The 22,976-nt window shown below is 44.9% G+C and overlaps 1 protein-coding gene across 1 annotated transcript in view; it reads right to left on the minus strand.

Moving 5' to 3' along the window:
• The window catches only part of adam22 (ADAM metallopeptidase domain 22), a 52,752-nt gene that overhangs the window by 26,330 nt on the left and 3,446 nt on the right, over positions 1 to 22,976 (minus strand). The window contains exons 3-6 of the mRNA XM_079736566.1: positions 21,071 to 21,147; positions 11,775 to 11,841; positions 7,510 to 7,592; positions 4,016 to 4,079 (exon numbers count right to left, since the gene is read on the minus strand). Coding sequence (XP_079592692.1) covers positions 4,016 to 4,079; positions 7,510 to 7,592; positions 11,775 to 11,841; positions 21,071 to 21,147 — 291 coding nt within the window. The remainder of the gene's footprint in view (positions 1 to 4,015; positions 4,080 to 7,509; positions 7,593 to 11,774; positions 11,842 to 21,070; positions 21,148 to 22,976) is intronic.

Raw genomic sequence — 22,976 nt, forward strand, 5'->3', positions numbered from 1 at the left:
GACTTGCCTTTCCCTGTCTTGACTTGGGACTCGACTCGGACTTGACTTGCTTGGGACTTGCCAAACAGTGACTTTGTCCCATCTCTGATTAGTTGTATTCATTCTGATTGTATGGACTATACTACAACTTTTATCTGAATTCTTAGGGTACGCACTTTCGCATCACAACCAAAAACAATGAAGAGTTGCAAAACCTTTCTGTTTCCCAAAGCTGTCTTTGATCCAAACAACCAGTCTCTCCCTCTCTCCAGTGTGGTTTTTCTAATATTCAGGGTTTGGCTGAACAAGTTAAAATAACTGAAGACCTATTGCGTTGTGTGCTGTTAGATCCAAAGTCTCAGTCTCCAGTAGTAAAGTAATATATATATCACTTTATAGAACATTAACAGGCAATCTTCTTTTTTTATAGTTTTGGATGGATTTCAAATAGAATAAACTGCTGTTTAAGGTGGAGTGGGGTACTTGGAGGGAAATAATTAAATAAGTGATATATTCCCTACAATATTAACATAGGACCCTTTTCAAATATGAGAACAAACACTACTTATTAAATGGACTTCCAGTGATGTTCATCCATGTCTTTCTCAATTTGTATGCACGCACAACATGAACAACCCAACACATACACACTCACTGGTTTGAAGATCCTAACCCAGATGGCTCTAAGCATGTCTCAGTACAAAGGAAAGGGGCGGGGACTCTGTTGCCATGGGAGATGGTTCGTCAGATGCACGGCCAACTCATGAAATTAAAATTGGGAGGTGTAGTGCCGCTTTCATTTTGCGTTTCTCTTCTCCTCCATCTCTCTCTGGCCTCTGCGTCTCCCTCCCTCTTACTTCATCTGTCTGCATGAATGAGTCAGGCTTTGTTATGGTGGCTGAGGACCACAGGGAACCCCCCGTCTCTACCCAGCCACTTAAGCCTCCCCTTTTCCCCCCATCCCCCCTCTTCCCTTCCTAACCCCCGCTGTCAAACCCAGGAAAAGAAAGCCCCTCCCCAACCACGTGCCCCCTTGTCACCAAACCACATCTCGCTTCCAGAGCCCTCCGCGATGGAGAGCCAAGCCCCCGTTCCTCTACTCGTGTAGGCCGTCTCAACCCTCTGCCCTCCCTCCCCCTCCATCACTCCCCCCACAGCCACCCCCATCCCCCACAACGCCTGCCGTCTCAACCCTATGACCTCCCTCCCCCTCCATCACTCCCCCCACCTCCACCCCCACCCCCACAACGCCTGCCAGTCCACTCATCTCGGCCTTGATGGACCACAACTGATCAGACGCCAGCTCTGGGTTTGTGCTGCATGTGCGCACACAAACGCACACACACCTACCAACACACACACACACACACACACACACACACACACACACACACACACACACACACACACACACACACACACACACACACACACACACACACACAGCAGGAAAGCCCACAAAGAAGGGGAGATGTTGTATGTTGTCAATCAAATGCTAGTCTTTGTTAGATGGAGAGCTAATGTTAGGCTGGGAGGGGGGAGTCAGCCGGGTTAGGGAACCTGTTGGGGGCAGGCAGGTTGCGTTGGGGGGCAGGACTAGAGACAGAGGGAAACATATGGTGTAATCTGCATAATGCAAGTCAGCATCATGCAGCATCCCTCTTGCTGTAACTGCTACACCTAGACACACACAGGCCCAGCCTTGGTATGCTCACACACAGTTGACGGGCGCCCGGTTGGCACCGACGGGCAGGCGCCCGGTGGGCCACCACAAAACCACCAGGATGACATCCCTGCAGCAGGCAACCCAAGCAAAGCTAACTCAAGAACTACAAGTCAAAGAACTACAAGTACTCTCTTCTCTTAAGATAGACGGGGCACTTATAGTGTGTCTGATTGAATCACGCTGATTTGCACGTCGACAAAAAGTGTGTGTTTTGTTAAGTGTTCACTTTTATAATCAAATTTCCTTTAACTGCATTTAAAGAATGATGACAGCTTTTTTTGAGAGACATGCTAATGTTGACAACAACTTTCTGTCCGTCCCGGCGGAAGCAGTGCAGATGGGTCGTCCATATGGCCCACAGGAGTGAGGTACCCCACTCCGTCTCCCGCCCGTCTTGCTCTCTCTTTGTCTCAAACATGCACTCAATATACCATGGGCCTGGAGCATCACACCTTCTAGAGACTGAAGGGCAGGTGTCTGTATGCTGTGTTATTAGACCAGTGTCCACAATGAGTTATCTGTTTTTCTCTCAGCAAACATTGATAGAGATGGCACTTGAGGAATACACTTCAAAAAATATTTTCTTTTTGGCAACAGTATGAGAGTGTAAAAACATGTGTGAGTGTGTGAGTGAGTGAGTGAGTGAGTGAGTGAGAGTATTTGATGCTTTTTTGAAAGAATTCTGTCTGTTTGAGATATCTCCTTGGATAAACTGCAAAACAACCAGCCTGTCAATTAAGGAGGAAGTCAGAGCTTTGTTGTGTGTGTGTGTGTGTGTGTGTGTGTGTGTGTGTGTGTGTGTGTGTGTGTGTGTGTGTGTGAGTTGAAAGGAGTAGAGAGGAAGAGGATCAGGATGGACTATCAGGTCTTAGCAGGTCAGTACTTTCAATCTGACAGGCCCCAGTGGGCCCTGAGGGAGAGAAGATGTCCCTGCATTGTCACTGAGCCAGGATTCTCCCATCTAACAAACCAAGCCACACATGCCTCTGGTGCCTGACCACACAGTCATATACTAGTCTGCTTCCCCAAGGTACACAACCATGATTAGAGAATTATGCTCTGCATAGCATCTGCTCCAATTTAATCAATTACTTCAGCCCATGCTTTACTGTGGTATACTTTCTGTCTGTCTGTCTGTCTGTCTGTCTGTCTGTCTGTCTGTCTGTCTGTCTGTCTGTCTGTCTGTCTGTCTGGAGCAGCAGAAACAGTGGAGGATGAGGATGAGGGGCTTGGGCCAAACAACATATCCAGTCCTTTCTCAGAGTCACCCTTTAATACTGTCTTGTCTTCATGCCAAATTGAACATCCAAAACCCAACCCAGAATAAAACTATTTTAAACCCGGCGAACATATATATATATATATATACCCTGCATTATAGAAAAATAATTGATGAGACAGTATGCTACTATCCAGGGTGCTGTTATTATCAAATGGCTAATGGCTTCACTTAGAAGAGACATTACAGCCAATGTGCTCTACCTCCTCCTGCTCCTCCTGAGTCACCATTCATCTGCTCCTCCTCCAATTGCTCTTCACATCTCCTCAATCCCTCCCCCTCCCCCCAACCTCCCGTTAACACCGTCACCTCCATGTATCTGCCCCCCCCCTCTCCTCCCCCCCTGTCCCCACCGTCAACTCATGTGTCGGCTCTTCACATCTCCTTCCATCCCGCTGCTCTGGTGGCTCTGTGTTCCAATCCTGCTGTTAACAGGACGGCATGTAACGTGTGCGTGCACAAGTACACATACACATGCACACTCAGACACACACTCAGACCCCTCTCCCATCCGTCATCCTCATGGTACCTCCTTGACGTTTTAATGAGAGCGTAGATAAGAGCCTGCACACATGCAGGTGACACTCTCATCCTGTCTCTCCCTCTCCCTCTCTCTCTCTCTCTCTCTCTCTCTCTCTCTCCCTCTCATGTGCATGACATCCATCCATCTCTCCCTCGTATGTCCTCTAAATTAATTCCGTAGCCTCTCAGCATCAGGTCTTTTTGCTCCACGAGTGGAAAGAAAAACATCTGAGTGTAAACAAGCGGTGATTTTTTTGTTGACTGGGTTGGTTTGAACAACACCTCGGTACCTCCCCTGTGTGAGCACTGAAGCAGTGGTGCACGACCGCCGGGACTTCACATGTGAACCGTTGGGGTGCGACAGAGTGAGGGGCAAACACAGATGGATGGAACGACCAGGAGTCCAAAATAGGACTACTAAGAGGGTTTCCAGTGGTGTGTGTGTGGGGGAGGGAGAGAGAGAGAATGTATTATGGTACGGCCTTTGAGCTGAGTTCAAGAGTACTTACACTGGTGCTGCTCTGTCCTCCGGGCTCAATCATGTAGGTGTGATTCCCATCAAAGAACATACCACTGGAGAGAGAGAGAGAGAGAGAGAGAGAGAGAGAGAGAGAGAGAGAGAGAGAGAGAGAGAGAGAGAGAGAGAAGTAGGAGGGTTCAGATGTCATTATTATACCCATTGTGTATCACATTAAGTTACATTCAATTATTTTTTCTGCTGCAAATGATAATATTTATGTGTTATTTTTTGTTTCAGATCTACCACCAGCCTACATGACAATAGATGGAGGTTGTAGTTCTGTTTTATCAGCACTAGAACCATATAATAATGGCAGAGACACTCATAAATAATGATTTGTGCAGTTATGGACAACATGAGCTGTGATGTGATGCGACTTTGTAGAAAGGAAAGGTCAACTAATGAAACCGCAGAGAATTGTACCATAGAACATAACTTAAAGGTCATGCAGGGATCTAAGTGTCCAAAACTGATGTTACCTACAATGGCTTCCTTCAGAGGATCTGTTGGTATTAATGTTTGTGTATTGACAGAATATACAGATAATATATAATTGATTCTAATACAATAGCATTCAGAAAACCAACCAATAAAGTAGTATATTATCAGAGACACCAACACATTTAAAGAATGAAAAATGTCTAAAAAGACACAAAAGGCAACCCATATCCCCAAGGTCAGTCTATCTCTGCCATCTACCAATGACTCTTAAACCTTGGAGATCAGTACCTCGTTCAACCTTACACTGAAGGTCTGTGGTCTCCATACCTGCCAATGTGTGTGTGTGTGTGTGTGTGTGTGTGTGTGTGTGTGTGTGTGTGTGTGTGTGTGTGTGTGTGTGTGTAAGTAGGTAAGTACAATTTTTTTATAAGGCACATTTAAAAACAGTTTTCACTGGCCAAAGTGCCATACATGGCGCATAAAAGGCATATAAAAGAACACATACCACATACATGGACAGTACATGAAAAACATAAAAATAACAGCATATCATAAAAGGCGAGGAAAGGCCAGGGAGAAGAGGTGTTTTGAGCCTAGATTTAAAAATGTTGACGGAAGGAGCGTCTCTAATTTAAGGCAGCAGTTCGTTTCAAAGGCGGGGGGCAGCCACAGCAAAAGCTCTGTCACCCCTGTGTTTTAATCTAGTGCGTGGAACGTGCAGGAGACCCATGCTTCTTGATCTAAGGGACCTGGGAGCTCAGTGGTGATGGATGAGGTCAGTAACGTAGGGCAGGGCCAGACCATTTAGGGCTTTAAAAACCATAAGTAGGGTTTTATTCTGTGCTGGAAGGGCAACCGATGGAGGGATGCTAGGATGGGGGTTATATGATCCCGCTTTCTGGATCCAGTCAGCAGCCATGCTGAGGAGTTCTGGACCAGTTCCGAGAGAGGAGTGATTGAGGGAGTCCTAGGTAAAGGGAGTTGCAGTAATCCAGCCGTGATGTGATGAAAGCGTGGATTACTTTTTCCACATTGTGAAATGATAAACGGGGTTTTATTTTAGCAATGACTCGGAGCTGGTAAAAACTGCTCTTGACTACAGCAGAAATTTGCTTGTCAAAGCAAAAATTTGAGGTAAAGATGACACCCAGGATTCAGCTGTGGGGTTTGACGTAGGGGGAGAGAATACCTAGGTTGGCCGTGCGAGGGCCTTTAAATTTGGAAGGGCCAAAAATAATGACTTCCGTTTTGTCATTGTTAAGTTAGAGGAAGTTGTAGGCGGCACTGAGGTCTAATAAGATCAAAATGGCATTTTCACACACACACACACACACACACACACACACACACACACACACACACACACGTTTACATTATATTTTGACCTACTTGCAATTCGCCAGGGAATATGCACTTGGCAAATAGGTAGTAGTTTTAATAAATGTAAATGCCTAAATATTCTGTATTGTATCACACTGATAACTACCCTTCAGCCAGTTTAGGTTATTTGTCCGATATGCTGTATTGGCCTCCATACGCCCTGATATACATTTACTACTTGAGTACAATATAGATTCTAAGGCTGTTAATATTTCATTGGGAATGGATGGAAGGAAGGAAGGATGGGTAGGGTGTGTGTGTGTGTGTGTGTGTGTGTGTGTGTGTGTGTGTGTGTGTGTGTGTGTGTGTGTGTGTGTGTGTGTGTGTGTGTGTGTGTGTGTGTGTATGTATGTGTGTGTGTGTGTGTGTGTGTGTGTGTGTGTGTGTGTGTGTGTGTGTGTGTGTGTGCGTGGCTATAACAGGAATTATATGATGCCTGACTCAGCATTATAGAAATACTGGAATAAAAACACTCTACACCTTCCTCAGCACACTCCATTACTCTCTCTCTCTCTCGCTCTCTTTCTCTCTTGCTCTCTCTCTCTGTCTAGTTCTCTGTCGTGTGCTCTTCTTGCCTGTCTCTCTTGCTCTCTCTGTGTCTCTCTCCTCAGCATTGGGCTGAGCAGATACCATTAAAGTGGTGTGGAGGAATTGAGGAGGGTCTGTGTCCTCTATAATGTCTGACTAATGTCTGGTGATATTTCCATGCCCAAACACTATTGCATTAAGACTTATGATATTAAGCTCTCCTCACACCAGTGTGTAGACTTGCAGGATGTATCCTACTACCTTAGCAGAGTATGTATCTTACTCACATAGACGCACACACACACACACACACACACACACACACACACACACACACACACACACACACACACACACACACACACACACACACACACACACACACCTTGTAGATAGGCCTTGTTCCTGACCCATCTTTCTGAGAGAGTGGCTTCTTTGGAGCACAAACTAAAAATACTAACGGGAGAAACAGCAACATCCCACAGGAAAACACTTCAGAGAGGGAGTGTGCGTTTGCGTAGGTGGGTGCATGTTAGAGAGAGAGAGGGAGCGAAGTATGACTGTGTGCCTTGATTCAACCTATAGGAGGCAGAAGAAGGATCTCCATATCTGTCCATTACAGAGAGACAACATGAGTGCTTCAGTGTTGAGGACAGCTCTTAGAGCAATGCTGGCGTGCTGGAGTGATGACCTTGTATATTACATAGAGGGAAGGCTGGCTAAAACTAATTATACTGGCCCTAATGGCTAAATGGAAGATAGGTCCAGGAGTGAGACGTGGGGAGAAAGAAGATCTGGTGGAAACAAAAGCACACTCACAAACACACTGACGAGCAGGGACTCATGGACACTCACCTCTACACAGACAGACTAATGTGCAAGCCCACTAACCCTAACCCTATCCACACTCAAACAAAGACACACACACATCCAAACTCACTAATGCACGGGCCAAGGTGCATGCATGCACAAAAACACGCACACAAACAAACTAACGCTTACCCCTACACACACACACACACACACACACACACACACACACACACACACACACACACACACACACACACACACACACACACACACACACACACACACACACACACACACACACACACACGGGTATAGACTTACTGGAGTCCATGGCAGGTAGAGAGGGCCACGAAGGAGTCTGGAACGTTGCGGACCTTCCCCTGGTAGTAGCAGTGCTCCCCGCCCTGCCGACACAAGAGCCAGTAGAGCAGGTTAATGAGATACGTCTACCACAGACATCATACAAAACTACCCACAGCCTCTTTAGCACCGCTCAATGAGAAGTCAATGAGTCCAGAGAGCAGAGCAATGAATAGTGTTCTGTATAGTCTGTATATCTATTCTGGATTTGGTATTACACTGTTTAAAACACAACATAGCGCAAGCAATGCAGAGTTAAACATCCACATCCACTTTTTTTGTGTTTTCCTCAAATTCAGTTGAATCATGTCCCACAATGGGTGTTGTTTGTCAACAGGCTGCGTCTCAATGTTTCTCTGTCTATCTCTCTCGGGTCTTGTATGTGAGTGTGTGCGCACACACACACACACACACACACACACACACACACACACACACCTGCACTTATGAACACATACACACAACTATGAGTACATATACATACACACGCAATTATGAATGGGCAAACAGAGTGAGTATAGATGTGCATGATGTTTAAGTGTCTGAGTGCTCATCCAGATCCATCTCCCTGCAGGCTAACAGCCATTAGCCAGGAAGGCGTCCCCACGGGACGCCTGCTCTTATCATCTGATCACTGGATCCATTTCTACCTCTACACACTGCCCACCAGACCTCCAGACTACACTACAGTACAGTACACTATACTAACAGTACAGTACAGTACACTACACTACACTATGCCATGAATGCACTACAATACAATGCAATACAACACTGCACTGCACTACACTAACACTACACTAAACTACACTGCACTACACTACACTACAATGCAATACAACACTGCACTACAGTACACTACACTACACTGCACCACAGTAATGCAGAGGAGATGATGCAAAGACTGTAGACAGACAGAGTGAAAGGCAAAAAGACAATTATACAGACACACAGACTGTCAGACAGAAAGACACACATGCAGAGAAAGACAGGCAGGATGACAGAGAAGACATAGATAGACTTTAATTAGACAGACAGTCCCAGACACAGAGACAGAGGAGAGGAAGGCCAGAGGGCTCTGTAGGATGTTACATATAGCTTCATGTTATATATATGTAGCTATATATATATATAGCTACAAATACTGAGCAGGACAGCCTCGAGTGTGAAGACTAGAGGCTAGCTAGAGCTCAGTCAGGTAGAAGAGCCAGAGTGGCTACACCCAGTGAAGAGCCAGAGTGGGTGAGTGAGAGAGAGAGAGGGCTATTTATATGTGACGCTGTGCTCTACTATTCAAGTGTCTCTCATCTCTCGTCCTGTCTACCAAAACATTCTGCTCCACTTCTCGTTGAGGTAAGGAAACATAAAAAAAATTGCGCTTGTGTGTGTGTGTCTGTCTGTCTGTTTGTGTGTGTGTGTGTGTGTGTGTGTGTGGGTGTGTGTCTGTCTGTCTGTGTGTGTCAGTGTGTGTGTATGTGGGCATGATGTGAGTTTTTTCAGGTCCATTTGAGCATATGGCTGTATCTAAAAACGCCTGAGTTTTCGGAGTAATTAATCACCAAAAACAATCTGGTCGCAAAACCCTGAAGTATAATTTAAAGTTGAGGTCAGACGCTAAGTAAATAAAGTAGGGCAGTCTGGTCGCCTGCAGTGTCCGTGTGACTTCCTCAGTGCAAACAAGGCCATACTTTTGCATTGTAGCGTGTATATGTAGAAATAAGGATTATAATCTGAAATCACATCATCTGAGCATATTGTAGAGCAGAGCATATTGTTTAGATGCATTTAGTTGTTAAAATGCTCTTAAAAATGGACAGCCATCAACAAATCAAATCATCTGACTATCTGATTAAAAAATAACGTACATCTGGTGTCTGGGCCTGTAGCAGGCCTGTAAAAATCCCTTCCAATCACTTTATTCATCCTGGTTTAATGTCTGTCTGTCTGTGTGTCTACCTACAGACAGACAGACAGACAGACAGACAGGTCCTCGACAAGACTATGCAGACCTACTGCTAAAGCTAGCGAGCTGGCTAGCTGGTCATTTGTTTTCGTGGCTTTGGAGGGAGGCCTGAAGGAAGAGGTGGGATGTTTTTTGACACTTCAAAGTCTAGTTTAGTCTGAGTGCTCTCTCCAAGTGCCTACTCTAGCTTTAATCATGGACAATATTGTGATTGAGTTTCATTCATTCAGGTTGTTAATTGAGCAACATTATTTTAACATTAAATATTCAATGTTGATGTAGTGCTCAATATAATTACAAATAGAGTGTATTCTAGTTACATCTAGTGTATCAGTTCTGTAAAGAGAGGTCATGACATTCCTAACAGCCACACGCATACTACACATTACTCTGCATATTATATATATATATATATATCAATGCACTTTCAAACATGACCCATTCAAACGTGTCAAAAAAGACTGGTCACACCAAAAGCCATTGAGATCCACCTCTGGCATAATCCAGATGCTCTTAAAGACCGCTTCAATCACTGAATCAACTGTTGTGAGTCTATTATCTTAGTAGTAGCAGACGACATTGACTTGTATCCCCGATGTAAAGGGAGGGGGAGAGACAACAACCTTGTGGAGAACCAGTGGATGAGACGAGCTGATTTTACCAAGACACTAAGGTGCATTGATACATATATTGAGGATTAGCCACAAAATATAATATTTTTTAGGCCTTATGATTTATGGAGTCTCTCTTTGTTTAAAAAATTAACATGTAAATGTGGATCAAGTTCAATCTAATTTGTTCTGAAGGGAAAATCGCTTTGCGGGCAGGGTTTAACCTTAAATTCACAAGTGATGCAAATGACCACATGAAAATCACAACATCTGCGGCCGACAGTAAGGAAGAACAACAACAGGACAGCAGACAACTATAATAAAACTGTCCACCAGCTCGTTGTCATCAACTTTAATAACAGTTCGCTTGGGGCTGGGGATGAAATAAAATATAATGTGTTTAGTTTTTGACACGTTTGAATGGAGGGAAGACTGGTCACACCAAAAGCCATTGAGATCCACCTCTGGCATGATCCTGATGCTCTTCAAGACCGCTTCAATCACTGAATCAACTGTTACTGTGAGTCTATTATCTTAGTAGTAGCAGACGACATTGACTTGTATCCCCGATGTAAAGGGAGGGGGAGAGACAACAACCTTGTGGAGAACCAGTGGATGAGACGAGCTGATTTTAGTGGATACCATTTAGTCTTACACAAATATCAGTCAAAAAGGCCACTTTCCAGCAAACTATGTTCAAATCCAGTTAAAAGTGACAGAGAAGTTTCTCTGGGAGCAAGAGTGGCTGAATAGGGTCAAATGCAGAGGCAAGATGGATGAAAGATGGATGAACAGTCTGGTGTGAGCCTGAGGGCCTTGGAGTAATGTAAGGGTGGAATGCTGCACACCTCTGCCAACCCTGTATATAAGTTACAAGGGATTTAGTGATGTCACCACCTGTATTAAGACTTCCTTCTGATGAGCTTTTCAAATGACTTGATGACTAGTGATGTAAGAGATCATTGAAACACTAGGGGGTTTACCGCTGGCTACTGGTAACAGTGTGGAGGTCTATCGAAGGAACCTTCTGCAACCCAACAGATTGTATACATCTATGATTTATAAAAGGATATCATTGTTTTAAATGATTATGCAGGAATCTCTCTCTAGATGATGGGTCAGAAACATATAGCCGCCCTCCAGAATCAGTGTCAGGCATGGGAAGTGACAGGGGGAGACCTCTTATGGTTAAACCAGGAGTATCAATGCACCTTAGTGTCTTGGTAATTTAGACTTTACGGCGCTCTACTCATGCTTCATAAAAATAGAATATATATTTATAGAAAAATATCGACGGGTATTGAATTGCCTTCCTGCAGAGTGTGGACGCCCTGCGGTGTCCTGATGGTGATTTAACCTCGTCATGCAGTACTCCCCCAATGAACCAGATCTGCTCCTTCAGCAAGCCTGCCATTCCTGACAAATAGCACTTTTTCTGCATGAAAGCTTGCCTTTAGATATGCTTCTACCACATATACAATAACGGTGTCACCCTTTCACTTACTGTGGCACAACCCAAACATCCACTGGGTCCAAAGAACAGTGGACCTTTTGGCTGTGAATAGGCTGAGGCAGGGTGTGTGTTATGTTTGTGTGTTGAATGTGTTTCTTTAGTGTGTGCATTCAGTGCGGAAGAGATGGCGAGGTCTTACCTTGGTGATGACTGCTTTTCCATTTTCCGACAAATGCCTCTCCACGTACTTTGAAGACAGGAGATCACTGGGGAGAGAGGAGAGAAGACGAGGAGATGTTAGGCCAGGCATCCATCTCCGTTCACATCCTGTTTCTCTCTCACACATGGTAATGGTGTTAAATAGGAGGATTGGATTCCATACTGTACTCACAGAGCGTCTATGCATTTGCTGAACTACATAAATACAGCCTGAAGACATCCTCCAGTGCACAGGCTGACAAATCCAACAGAGACAGCCTTGAAGCTCAGCAGCTAGTAAGCTAGGTACGCCCATCTGTTTCTCCCACCGATGCAGATAGACAGTGTGTGGGGCTGGACGGGCTGAGGTTCAATGTGCTAACGGGTTGTGATTTACCGAGAAATGAGGACGGGATGATATTAACAAAAACAACCACATGAGTAGAAAGAAAGCCATGAAAGCCAATAAAGAACTAAAAGACAAGGAAGCAATATATGATAATGATACATCACTAAGGGGTAAATTAGGTGTGCTTCCTCAGCAGAGCTGGACCCGGGAATCCCCAGCAGAGTTGCCCACCACAAGCTCTTTTTGAGACAAAGATGTATGAGTTACTCTCAACGCACACACGCGCACACACACACTCACACACTCGCACTCACACAGGCCTACAATACACACACAGACATGCGCGCACATCAATGCACACAGACATTTAAACAAGCAAATACACAAACAAACACACACAATGTGATTCTGTATCACGTATAAAGTGATCACTTTCCTTAAACAGTGAGTTGCTGTTTCAAACAAAAATAAACCGACGTGGTCAGTATCTAATTTAGTCTATTTGGAAAAAAAGGGAACATTTTAGTTGTGGTTTCAACAGTTTTAACGGTTCCTAACCACATTGACTATTCATAAGGAGAACTCAGTGACACTGTGAGTGTCAAACAGATGTTTGAAACCAATCCCCCCTCTGAAGCGATTTAACCATGAATAAATATGGAGATTACATTGGCAGTACCCCAGAGAATGAAAGGAACGACACACACAAAATCTATAACCAAGATGGGAGGCGGGGCCTGAACCGGCCAGTCACACCACAGGCCCAGAGACTCATCAATAACTCTGATCTCCTGCTGGCAACCAATCACCCACCAGAAAAGGGTCGCAAGCAGGAGGGAGTAAACTCAATTTAAATGGAATAGATCATCCTCCTTTTAATTGGAAAACGTTTCAAAGGAAAGGGCCTGTTTGCAACTGAGATGTAAGTGGGGGGAACCATAATTACTAAAAATTATATTTCAGCTTTTGAGAACAACAAGTAAATTAATTGTAGCCCCTCCCAATTTTGTGACTTACAAAAAGGAAGACAGCATTAGGAGAGAGAAAAATATACAACTGCACGTTATGTGCTTTTGGTGACATGGTATTAAAATATCCCAGAATGTGACAGAATCTATCTATTTCTTGTGTTATCTGTATTTGTCACCGTTGGACCCAGAGTCCAGGGCAGCTCTCCCCTCTGCACCCCCTTTAAAGTGAGGGGTTCCGTCTGCATCCTCTCTTGTTCTGACAGAGCGGCCGCAAGGTGCTAGACACGTCCCCCCCAGCCTCACCTTCTGCCCCTCGCCCTCCACCATCAGCCAGCTCACACCCATCCACTCTCCTCCCACCCTCCCCACTGTGATTACGACCCCCCTTCGACTCCCTTTGCCTCCTCCACCTGGGTCTGACCCCCTACAATCAAACACCACCTCCAAACTAAAGCATCCAGAAACCACCGGGCCAGGGCTATTGAGACATGTCCTTGCTGTATTAATGGATTAAGAAAAACAACCAATGTATATATTTAAGACCAGATGCTCTTTGTCCTGGCCAGGGTGTGTGTGTAAGATCCAGGGTGTGTGTGAGCTCTCTCTGGCTGCATGCAGCGCTGCTCTTTGTGCGGACCAGGGTGTGTGTTTAAGATCCAGGGTGTGTGTGATCTCTATCTGGCTGCACGCAGCGCTGCTCTTGCTGCCTGGGAGCATGCCGGGCCGGCAGACCCCAGAACGTCTAATGGAGGGCGCAGATAACAGATTTCTGCCTTTAATTGTTCCGGGATTTAAATAATTTATTGGATAGACAAAGACGCAAAGTCAGCCTTGCGCGAGCAAGGTGCTCCCACATCACCCATCCCCCTTCCCCAACATAAATCTCACACTCACACACACACAGACAAAAACACAACAGCACAAAGCAAGCTCCAGTCATGAAGGCCACTGAAGACATGAATAAAGCCTAATACATTATCATGAAGGGTTACAGTGCGAGGAGAGTAACATACTGTCAATAGACAGACAAAAGACAAGATACAGACATCTAGAGGAATACTGGTAGTATTCCTAACACACATATACTTCATTCTCTAGAATATAGTGGAATATTACAATGATATAACTATCCTTCTTTTTCTAGAATCTAGTTGAATATTACAAAAATATAACTATCTTCTCTAGAATTTAGCGGAACATTAAAATGATATGACTATACTTCCTTCTCTAGTATATAGTTGAATATTACAATAATATTACTAACTTAATTCTCTATAATATAGTGCAATATTACAATAATAGAACTATACTTAATTCTCTAGAATATAGTGGAATATTACAATAATAAAAATATACTTAATTCTCTAGAATATATTGGAATATTACAATAATATAACTATACGTCATTTTCTAGAATATAGTGGAATATTACAATAACATAACTATACTTAATTCTCTAGAATTTAGTGGAATATTACAATAATAGAACTATACTTCATTCTCTAGAATATAGTGCAATATTACAATAATATAACTATACTTCATTGTCTAGAATATAGTCCAATATTACCATTATATAACTATACTCCATGCTCTAGAATATAGTGCAATATTACAATAATATAACTATACTTCATTCTCTAGAATATAGTGCAATATTACAATAATATAACTATACATCATTCTCTAGAATATAGTGGAATATTACAATAACATAACTATACTTGATTCTCTAGAATTTAGTGGAATATTACAATAATATAACTATACTTCATTCTCTAGCAGCCTAACCTGGTTCCATTAGTCAATCTGCCCCTCATTTGTTTGCCTCACACAAGGCAAACCAACAAGGGCACATCGTGTGTGTCTCAGGGGAGCAGACGTGTGACTGTATGATATTCATAAGCAAACGATGGCTCTCAACTGCTGCTTTTCATAACTGTCCCCTTTTTCAAAAGATTCCTCCTTCCCCAAGGTACCAGATTGAGATGTGTTGGACCATTGCCATGGTAACAGCTTAGCTTGTCTGCTGGCATCCAGCTGTCAATCACATAGAGAAAGGTGCCTTTCTAGAGTGGATTAGCAGACATCCTCCAGAAATACCACCAGCCACTCAAGGACAGAGGTTCACAGCACAGGCCTAGATTGTTCTACACACACACATACGCATACACATATGCACACGCACAAACACACACGTGTTTGTGAGCACTATGGGAAATAGCGTAGCAGTGTGGTGATCTTCCGTGAGCCAGCCTTTTCCACAGGACTTTGGGGAGGCTTAGAGGCTGTGGGGGTATGGAGGATGTGTTACTGTGCGTGTGCGTGTGTGTGTGTGTGTGTGTGTGTGTGTGTGTGTGTGTGTGTGTGTGATTGACTCACTATGAAGGGATACACACACACACACACACACACACATATACAGATACAAACCCATAAACCGACTGTCCCAGTGTAGGGATATTCTCTTCACGTACTCTGTCAAAAGACATTGCTATAGCACCCGGGTAAGAAAGAACCCACAAAGGTTGGATTGGCCGGCCAGAGTGTGTGTGCACGAGTGTGTGTTTGCTAGGTCTTTGACAGATTCCTGCACCCCCCCCCCCCCCCCCCCCCCCCCACCCATCGAACGGTCCATTGAAAGAGCATTGTTAGCAAACCTACTTAAGAAAACTAAACAAACTAGACCAGTCCTTTCAAAGCACAAACTTCTGTTGGCGTTCAAAACACTGCAATCATTAAATGCACTTTCTGCTACATATGTGATCTGCCATTTAACCAGTGATACAAGGACACCTGCACAAAGTGGTAGAGACACGTGTCAGGGTCCCTGAAGAGCATGGGGGGGGGGGGGGGGGGGATGAATGAATGGAGTGGAGAGGCCAAGCCAATGGAGAGAGAGACATGGGCGTGGGATCAAAAAGACTAAAAACAGATGACAGATAACAGAAGACATCATGAGAAGTAAAGCAGAAAGCAGCAGAGAGTGGGGGAGAGACAGAGAGCAGAGGAAGTTGGATGGTGTTTTAGGCAGTGGCTCACAGCTGCCCAGCCCCCCATCTCCCCTTTCTTGTCATCTTGCCCTCCCTCTACACCCCTCTTCCCTTTTCTCCCCTCCATCCTTCCACCTCCTCCCCCGTCCCACGCAGAGGCCTCATTAGAGGTCTCCAGGCTGCAATTCATTGGCTCTGCAATCACTTATCAAACACAATTTCCAGAGACCCCCCCACACACACACACACACTCACGCACACACATACACGGCCGCATCAAATCTTCTCCCTGCACTTGGAATACTGATGATCACAGAACAAAGAACAACAACAAGTCAACCAACACAACAAAGCTACTCATTTGATTTACAGCACGTCTAATAATAATAATAATAATAATGACTTCAAGGCCGGCTAAGACCCTGATAGCATGCTTTAGAAGAGTCTCTCCATCATGCATCACGCACATACGGACCAAACACCGGGGCTGCTGGGTAACGCAGGCACCAGGGAGAGAGCGGGACCCCGCCTGCAGACCCCTATCAGTGACCCATGGTCCACAAACAGAAGGCAGCTTGCTGAGCGACACACACTCTTAGTTGACGGGATGACATGTCGTAGGGGCTGTTACACAAAAGGTGGAAGCATCTAATGTTGTTTGTTTCCCTCATTTATTTTGTAGGACTGGAGGATTTTAACTTTTTCAAATACATTTTCAATATTGATGCTTTTGTTGTTTGCTTCCTCCTCTGCCTCCTCAATGTGACCTTTAACCTTGCCCTCTGTGTTCCTGCTCCGCCAGGCCGAACCCCACCCCCACAGCACCTGGTAACCACACAAAGCTACTGCTGGTCTCCTCAAGCCCATCTTCTTCCCACAACGTTGGAAGCACGCGTACGCACACAAATACAAACAGACAGACACACACACACACACACACACACACACACACACACACACACAGATTCCTAGGCCCACTGCACCACAGAAGTGGTGATGTTGAGCTAGCTAAAGCATGTGTCTGACCACACGACAAATGAATCAGGGAGAGCCGCCCCTCCTGGGGCAGCAGAGGGGGGAGACGGCTCGGGAGGAGAGAAAATAATGGTGGAACGAGCAGGAGGAGGATGGGAAACCCACTGTCCAGTCTGTGTGTTTGTGCCTTTTTCCCACAAATTCTCAATCCCCATGCTGAGACTCAAGGGTGCATGAAGGACAATCTCTCTCTCTCTCTCTCTCTCTCTCTCTCTCTAGAGGAATACTCATTCCTTCTCCCTTTTTAAATTTATTTTTACAGCTCGTTCTCTCCCCTCCCTCTCTCTCTCTTCTATTTGTCACTGGGACCTCTCTCTCAAACATTCTTCCTCGCTCCGTTTTTTCCCATTAAGTCACCGGTAAAGCAGATCGTGTCATACGGCAATAAATTACTCTCCTGGGACCAGAGGAACGAGAAGAAGAGAGAGAGAGAGAGAGAGAGAGAGAGAGAGAGAGAGAGAGAGAGAGAGAGAGAGAGAGAGAGGGTGTTGTAAAGAAGGGTAGAATGAAGGGACAATGATGAATGACTCTACGGTGAGACAAGCAGGTAAGTTATATCATGGTCCTAGACGGTATATATGGATGCTCCCCTGCATGCACCCACACATAACAACGCACATCACACTCACACACACACATAAACCCACACGCACACGCCTGGTCCAGCACAGCCCATTGCGATCCATTGATAGGAGCTGTCCACACTGCAGCCTCACCACCCGTCTTTAGACGTGTTACATCTAAGCTTGGAAGGCTTTGAATTCTCACACAACCAATGTCAAACACACCTGCTCTCAGTGTCCGGAAACATTGAGCTTTTCATTTTATTATTTTGTTGGCCAGAAAGTGAAGGCAGGGTGTTGAACTCGCATTCGCACTGGGCTCAGTCCTCAATGTCCACGTTGAGAAAGATGCTCCTCAAGGACATGTATCAGAAATCCCTGTACCCACTACACGTACATGGTACACACTCACTCGCTCACTTGCTCTAAACACACACACACACACACACACACACACAGGCTTGATGAATTATGTATTCTAAAAGGCGTTATTGAGGTAATTGACTCTCAGCAGCATTAGCAAAAACAATGTGTCTGCATGCTGGCACTAGTGGTGGCCTAGCTAGGACACTCTGCCTGAGCCGGTGTCATGACACAACAGCCTGCGCTATCAGATCAGAGAGAGCAAGGGGCTCTCTCTCATCATTCGTTATGTCATCCCACTCTGGCTAGTTAAATACTTCTTCAGTTTTGTTGAAATTAAAACTTTAACACTTTAACACAGGCTTTATGTTGCGTCGCAGGGGGGCTTGGTAATTGTATGGACACGTGCAATGTTTCTCTCCCCTCTGCCTCCCACACACACACACACACACATTCACACACACACGCGCGCGTTGTCACCGCTGAGTCATCAGTTATGCGGAGGAAATGATCAACAGAGAACAAACAGAACAACACTGTTTCCCCTTTTCAAATGTAAATCTGACCATTGCGGTGTTTATACACACAATCCCTATACATTGAATCTGGAACACACAGCGTTATTAGTTAGAGAAAGCCACGCTTTCACTCATCCAATCACATTCAAATCTGTCCAGCTAACACATCAATATTTCATTCATGATATGGGTTTATACTGGCAACATAAATATATGGATATATTTGAGACTTATTATTGAATTGCTGACAACTACCGTGAGCACGTGGGTGTGTGTGGGTGTGGTTGTGTGTGTGTGTATGTGTGTTTGTACCCTGACTTGACATTTCCGATTCACAACACAGTGGAAAGAGAAACCCAGAGACAGACAGACACACAAACATGCAAACACATGAATTTGCATGCACACGCACAAGCACGCACACACACACACACACACACGCTCTTCCCATTTCAGCCAGCAACCCTTTAATCTCTCAGCATCTATTATTCAGTGTGGGCAGGTGGGAGGGGTGGGTGAGAGAGAGGCAAGGGCAGGGCTGAATGGAACATAGGCAGGGAGGGTCATGTTGGGGGATGTACGTGTAAGCATGGCGGGGGATGGTGGATACTTAAGAAAGAGGCCTCATCATCTCAACACACACACACACACACACACACACACACACACACACACACACACACACACACACACACACACACACACACACACACACACACACACACACACACACACACACACACACACACACACACACACACAAACCCAACAAACTCCAAGCCCATGAATTCCAATTTGTAGCCCCGCGGACAGGGGCCCGGGACAAAGGCCTCCTGGTCCCCTCCCGCAGACGGACACACTTCAGTGACATGTGCCGGAGTCAGAGGCGACACGCACACACAACAAACGCATAACAAGCCATACACACAGACGCTTGGTGAAACCATTACCAACTTTGCTTTTTTTATGAGAGGTTGTAGCGCAGACATGAGCGAGGGCTGGAGCACAACCTCTCCCAGCACTGAGGGAGAACCCTATACATTTCAATCCAGTCAAGAAGCCATCCGGCACCAGGGATCACTATTCCTCTTCGGGAAAGGGCAACTGAAATGGAAATCGGTGATGCTACCACACCCCCTTTAGACAAGTCAGGAATCCTATCCCAAGAGAGATGGGAATTAAAATTGAGATGGTGAGAAGCCTCTTACAATAACAATGTGCAGCCATGCAGCCGTGTGTGTGTGTGTGTGTGTGTGTGTGTGTGTGTGTGTGTGTGTGTGTGTGTGTGTACAACATTACAGAATAGAATGCTTCATTGGTTTCAGCCGACTGCACTTGCTCAGTGTAGAATCCTTACCAAGTATATTGAATATATAATATTATATAATATTGTATATTGAAGTGCTGCGAGTGAGGCTAAAGGCTAAAGGCTCACAGGCTCACTATATCATGACTTCCTACATTAGATGTGTGGTCTGATGGGTTTTAATGCATGCTGTTGAACTATCCCTCTGCAGGTTTGCATGAGAAAGGATAGAATCCGATGCAGTGAGCATACACGATGTGCCGCAGAGATGTGAAAAAAAAGATAATGCTTATGAGGCAATTGAAGTGAATACATACAGAAAATTGTAAGAGAGAAAAGTTGGAGTTGAATGAGAGCTAGAAGAGAGGGAGAGCGAGAAGAGATGACAGAAGCACAGAGCTGGAGAGAGGAGCAGACGGGACAGATGAAAGGAGGAGCAGAGATTAAATAAACGAGAAGTAAAGAGAGAGAGAAAAGAGAGAGCAGAGAGACATAAGAAGAGAGAGTAGAAGGGAGAGAGAAGAAAACAGAGAAGCCAAGAGATTCTCCCTCTCTTGACTTCTCTCTTCTTCTCTCTCCCTTCTAGAGAGAGGGGAGCAGAGAGAGAGAAGTAAAGGGAGAGAAGAGAACAGAGAAGTAAAGAGAGATAGAAGTGAAGAGAGAGATAAGAACAGAGAGAATGAAAGCGAGAGGTTCAGAGCGATAAAAGAGAGAGGTAAAGAGAGAAGCTATTCTTTCTTCAGCAGAACTGTGATCAATATCAGAGCCTGACAGGTCAGCTGCAGCCTTTACCGTAAAACACTGGCTATTATGAATGAAGCTCTAAATCACACACACGCATTTGCACACGCACACACCTGCACGCCAACACACACACACACATACACACCTGCACACCAACACACAGATGCACACACACACACACAAGAAGACATAATATTCATCCCAGACCACCAAAAGGACTCTACGAAGGAAAGAGAATGGATGTGCATTCCTGTCCGTTCTAAAAGCCTCCATGGTCAGCTATTATAAAACTTTGTCACTTTATTCACTACTCACTGGTGGTGACTAGTAATAATGCGCAACCTAGGGACTTTATTGAGGACAGCCAGCCAGACAGTTAGGCAGACATATAGACAGACAGCCAACCACACAGACAGAATACCAGTCAGACAAAGGGACAGACAGACGGTACTCACTGGTTGAGTTCCACATCCAGGATAAATGTCCTCCCGAAGGCGTCCACCTGGAAGCTGGCCTGGGCCACGTGGTTCACCTGCGGATCACAGAGGCCCCAGGATCAGAACAGCACTTGTTAAGATGGATACCAACGCACACCCAGGGTGTTTCAAACTGGGCTTTTCCCTCCTGTTCCTGATTGGCTCCCGTCCTTAGGACAGATGCCTGCACAGTGTTTAGAAACCCTGAGCAGATGTCATGAAGGTCCCCTACTGACATTAAGGAACCAGGAGCTTCTCATTGGTGTGGTCCACCATCTCACGGAGGAAGACATATCAACACATATAAACACACACACACACACACTCATACACACTCATACACACCCACACACACACAGTCAATTATGTGGTTTCATGATGGGATGCACAGTGTGATTGGTTTGGGTGGGGGAGGGTTTAATATATACGCAGCGCTGCATGCACACATATGGTGGGGCTTTATTACACTGCCCAGGGGTAATATCAACTCCCTGCCATGGTGCCGGTGGATGTCTCCAGGAGTCCCAGAGCTTAGCCTACACAGAGCCAACCCTCCCCCAGGCCCGGCCCACGGCCCAGCCTCATTATGGGGTAGACACTGCATGACAAATCACTGGCTGACGCTGGGGTTTCACTCCTTTTTAAAAGGGGAGCTCTCTAGTTTTCACTCAAGACCAATCTTAAATCACATCAGGGTCTGCGTGTGTGCGTGCGTGCGTGCGTGCGTGCGTGCGTGCGTGCGTACGTGAGTGCGTGTGTGAGTGTGTGTGTGTTTAACCCATTGACAAATGTAACCAGACTGCTTGTATCTGTATGAGCTGCTAACAGTAATGATTTATAGTGGTATAGCACATTTCCCAGTCCGGCCCAGCTCGGTCCATACCGTCAGAGGATCGCTGACTTCTGTTTCATTGATTATCCGATATGCAAAAGGCTGACTCTCAACATCCACCCCACGAAATTATAAAGCTGTAAGTGCTTACATTTCATTGCAGGAGGACAAGGAGGGAGAGACAAATCCAGAAATAAAATAACTATTGTTTAGTTGAACAACAAGCAAGCCCCTGCCCTGAGTGACTCTTCTGCCAGGACTCCAGCCGCCCATTTGATGCATATTGACATTTTTGCACAAGCCGGAAAATAGGTAAAATAACAAAAGAATATGAATTCTGCATGTCACACGTTTCACTTTTTAATTAAATTGGTTGTTGATTAGTTGGCCTTAAAATAGCAACATAAAACCTAAAAGTATAACTGAAGATAAATGTTAATGGAAGGTTGAATAAGAAACTCCACAAAATTCAAACCCTGATATTGGATTGAACCTATTTTGTGATAATCATACATAAGCAGCTGCTTATTCTGAATATCACCAGAGACAAATTAACATTGAATATTTAAATCTGCTGGCTGCAGACATTGCAATGGCTTTACGTTTGGAACAACCAAATCTTTATCTTACTGCAGGGTCACAAAGGCCCATATGGGAGCAGTTGCTTTAGAGAGGTTTCCTGTATGATCATGCCTGACTATAGCCTGGCTCCGCCCGCCTACGTACTTCCGCTCAATTTAAATTTCCCTTCATCACTACGTGGCTGAGAACGATAGAACTCTAAAGAATAAGTCCCGCCACCGAGGCTTCGGTTCCCTCGGTCAAATGTCTATGGGAAATAACATGTTTTTTTTTAATGATCGTACATAACAAACACTGTAGGTGGCAGAAGTAAAAGCAGTAAAAGAAGTAAAAGCTGCGTCACGTTTTGAAATACACACTTTTTCCATCTAGTTTTGACTGGGTTTTTGGATTGTCGGTGCCGTTAAAGTATAATTTTTAATCGTTTACTACTTTAACGGCACAGACAATCCAAAAACCCAGTCGAAACTA

This window comes from Pollachius pollachius (assembly GCF_949987615.1).
Source record: "Pollachius pollachius genome assembly, chromosome: 1".
NCBI classification, from domain to species: Eukaryota; Metazoa; Chordata; class Actinopteri; order Gadiformes; family Gadidae; genus Pollachius; species Pollachius pollachius.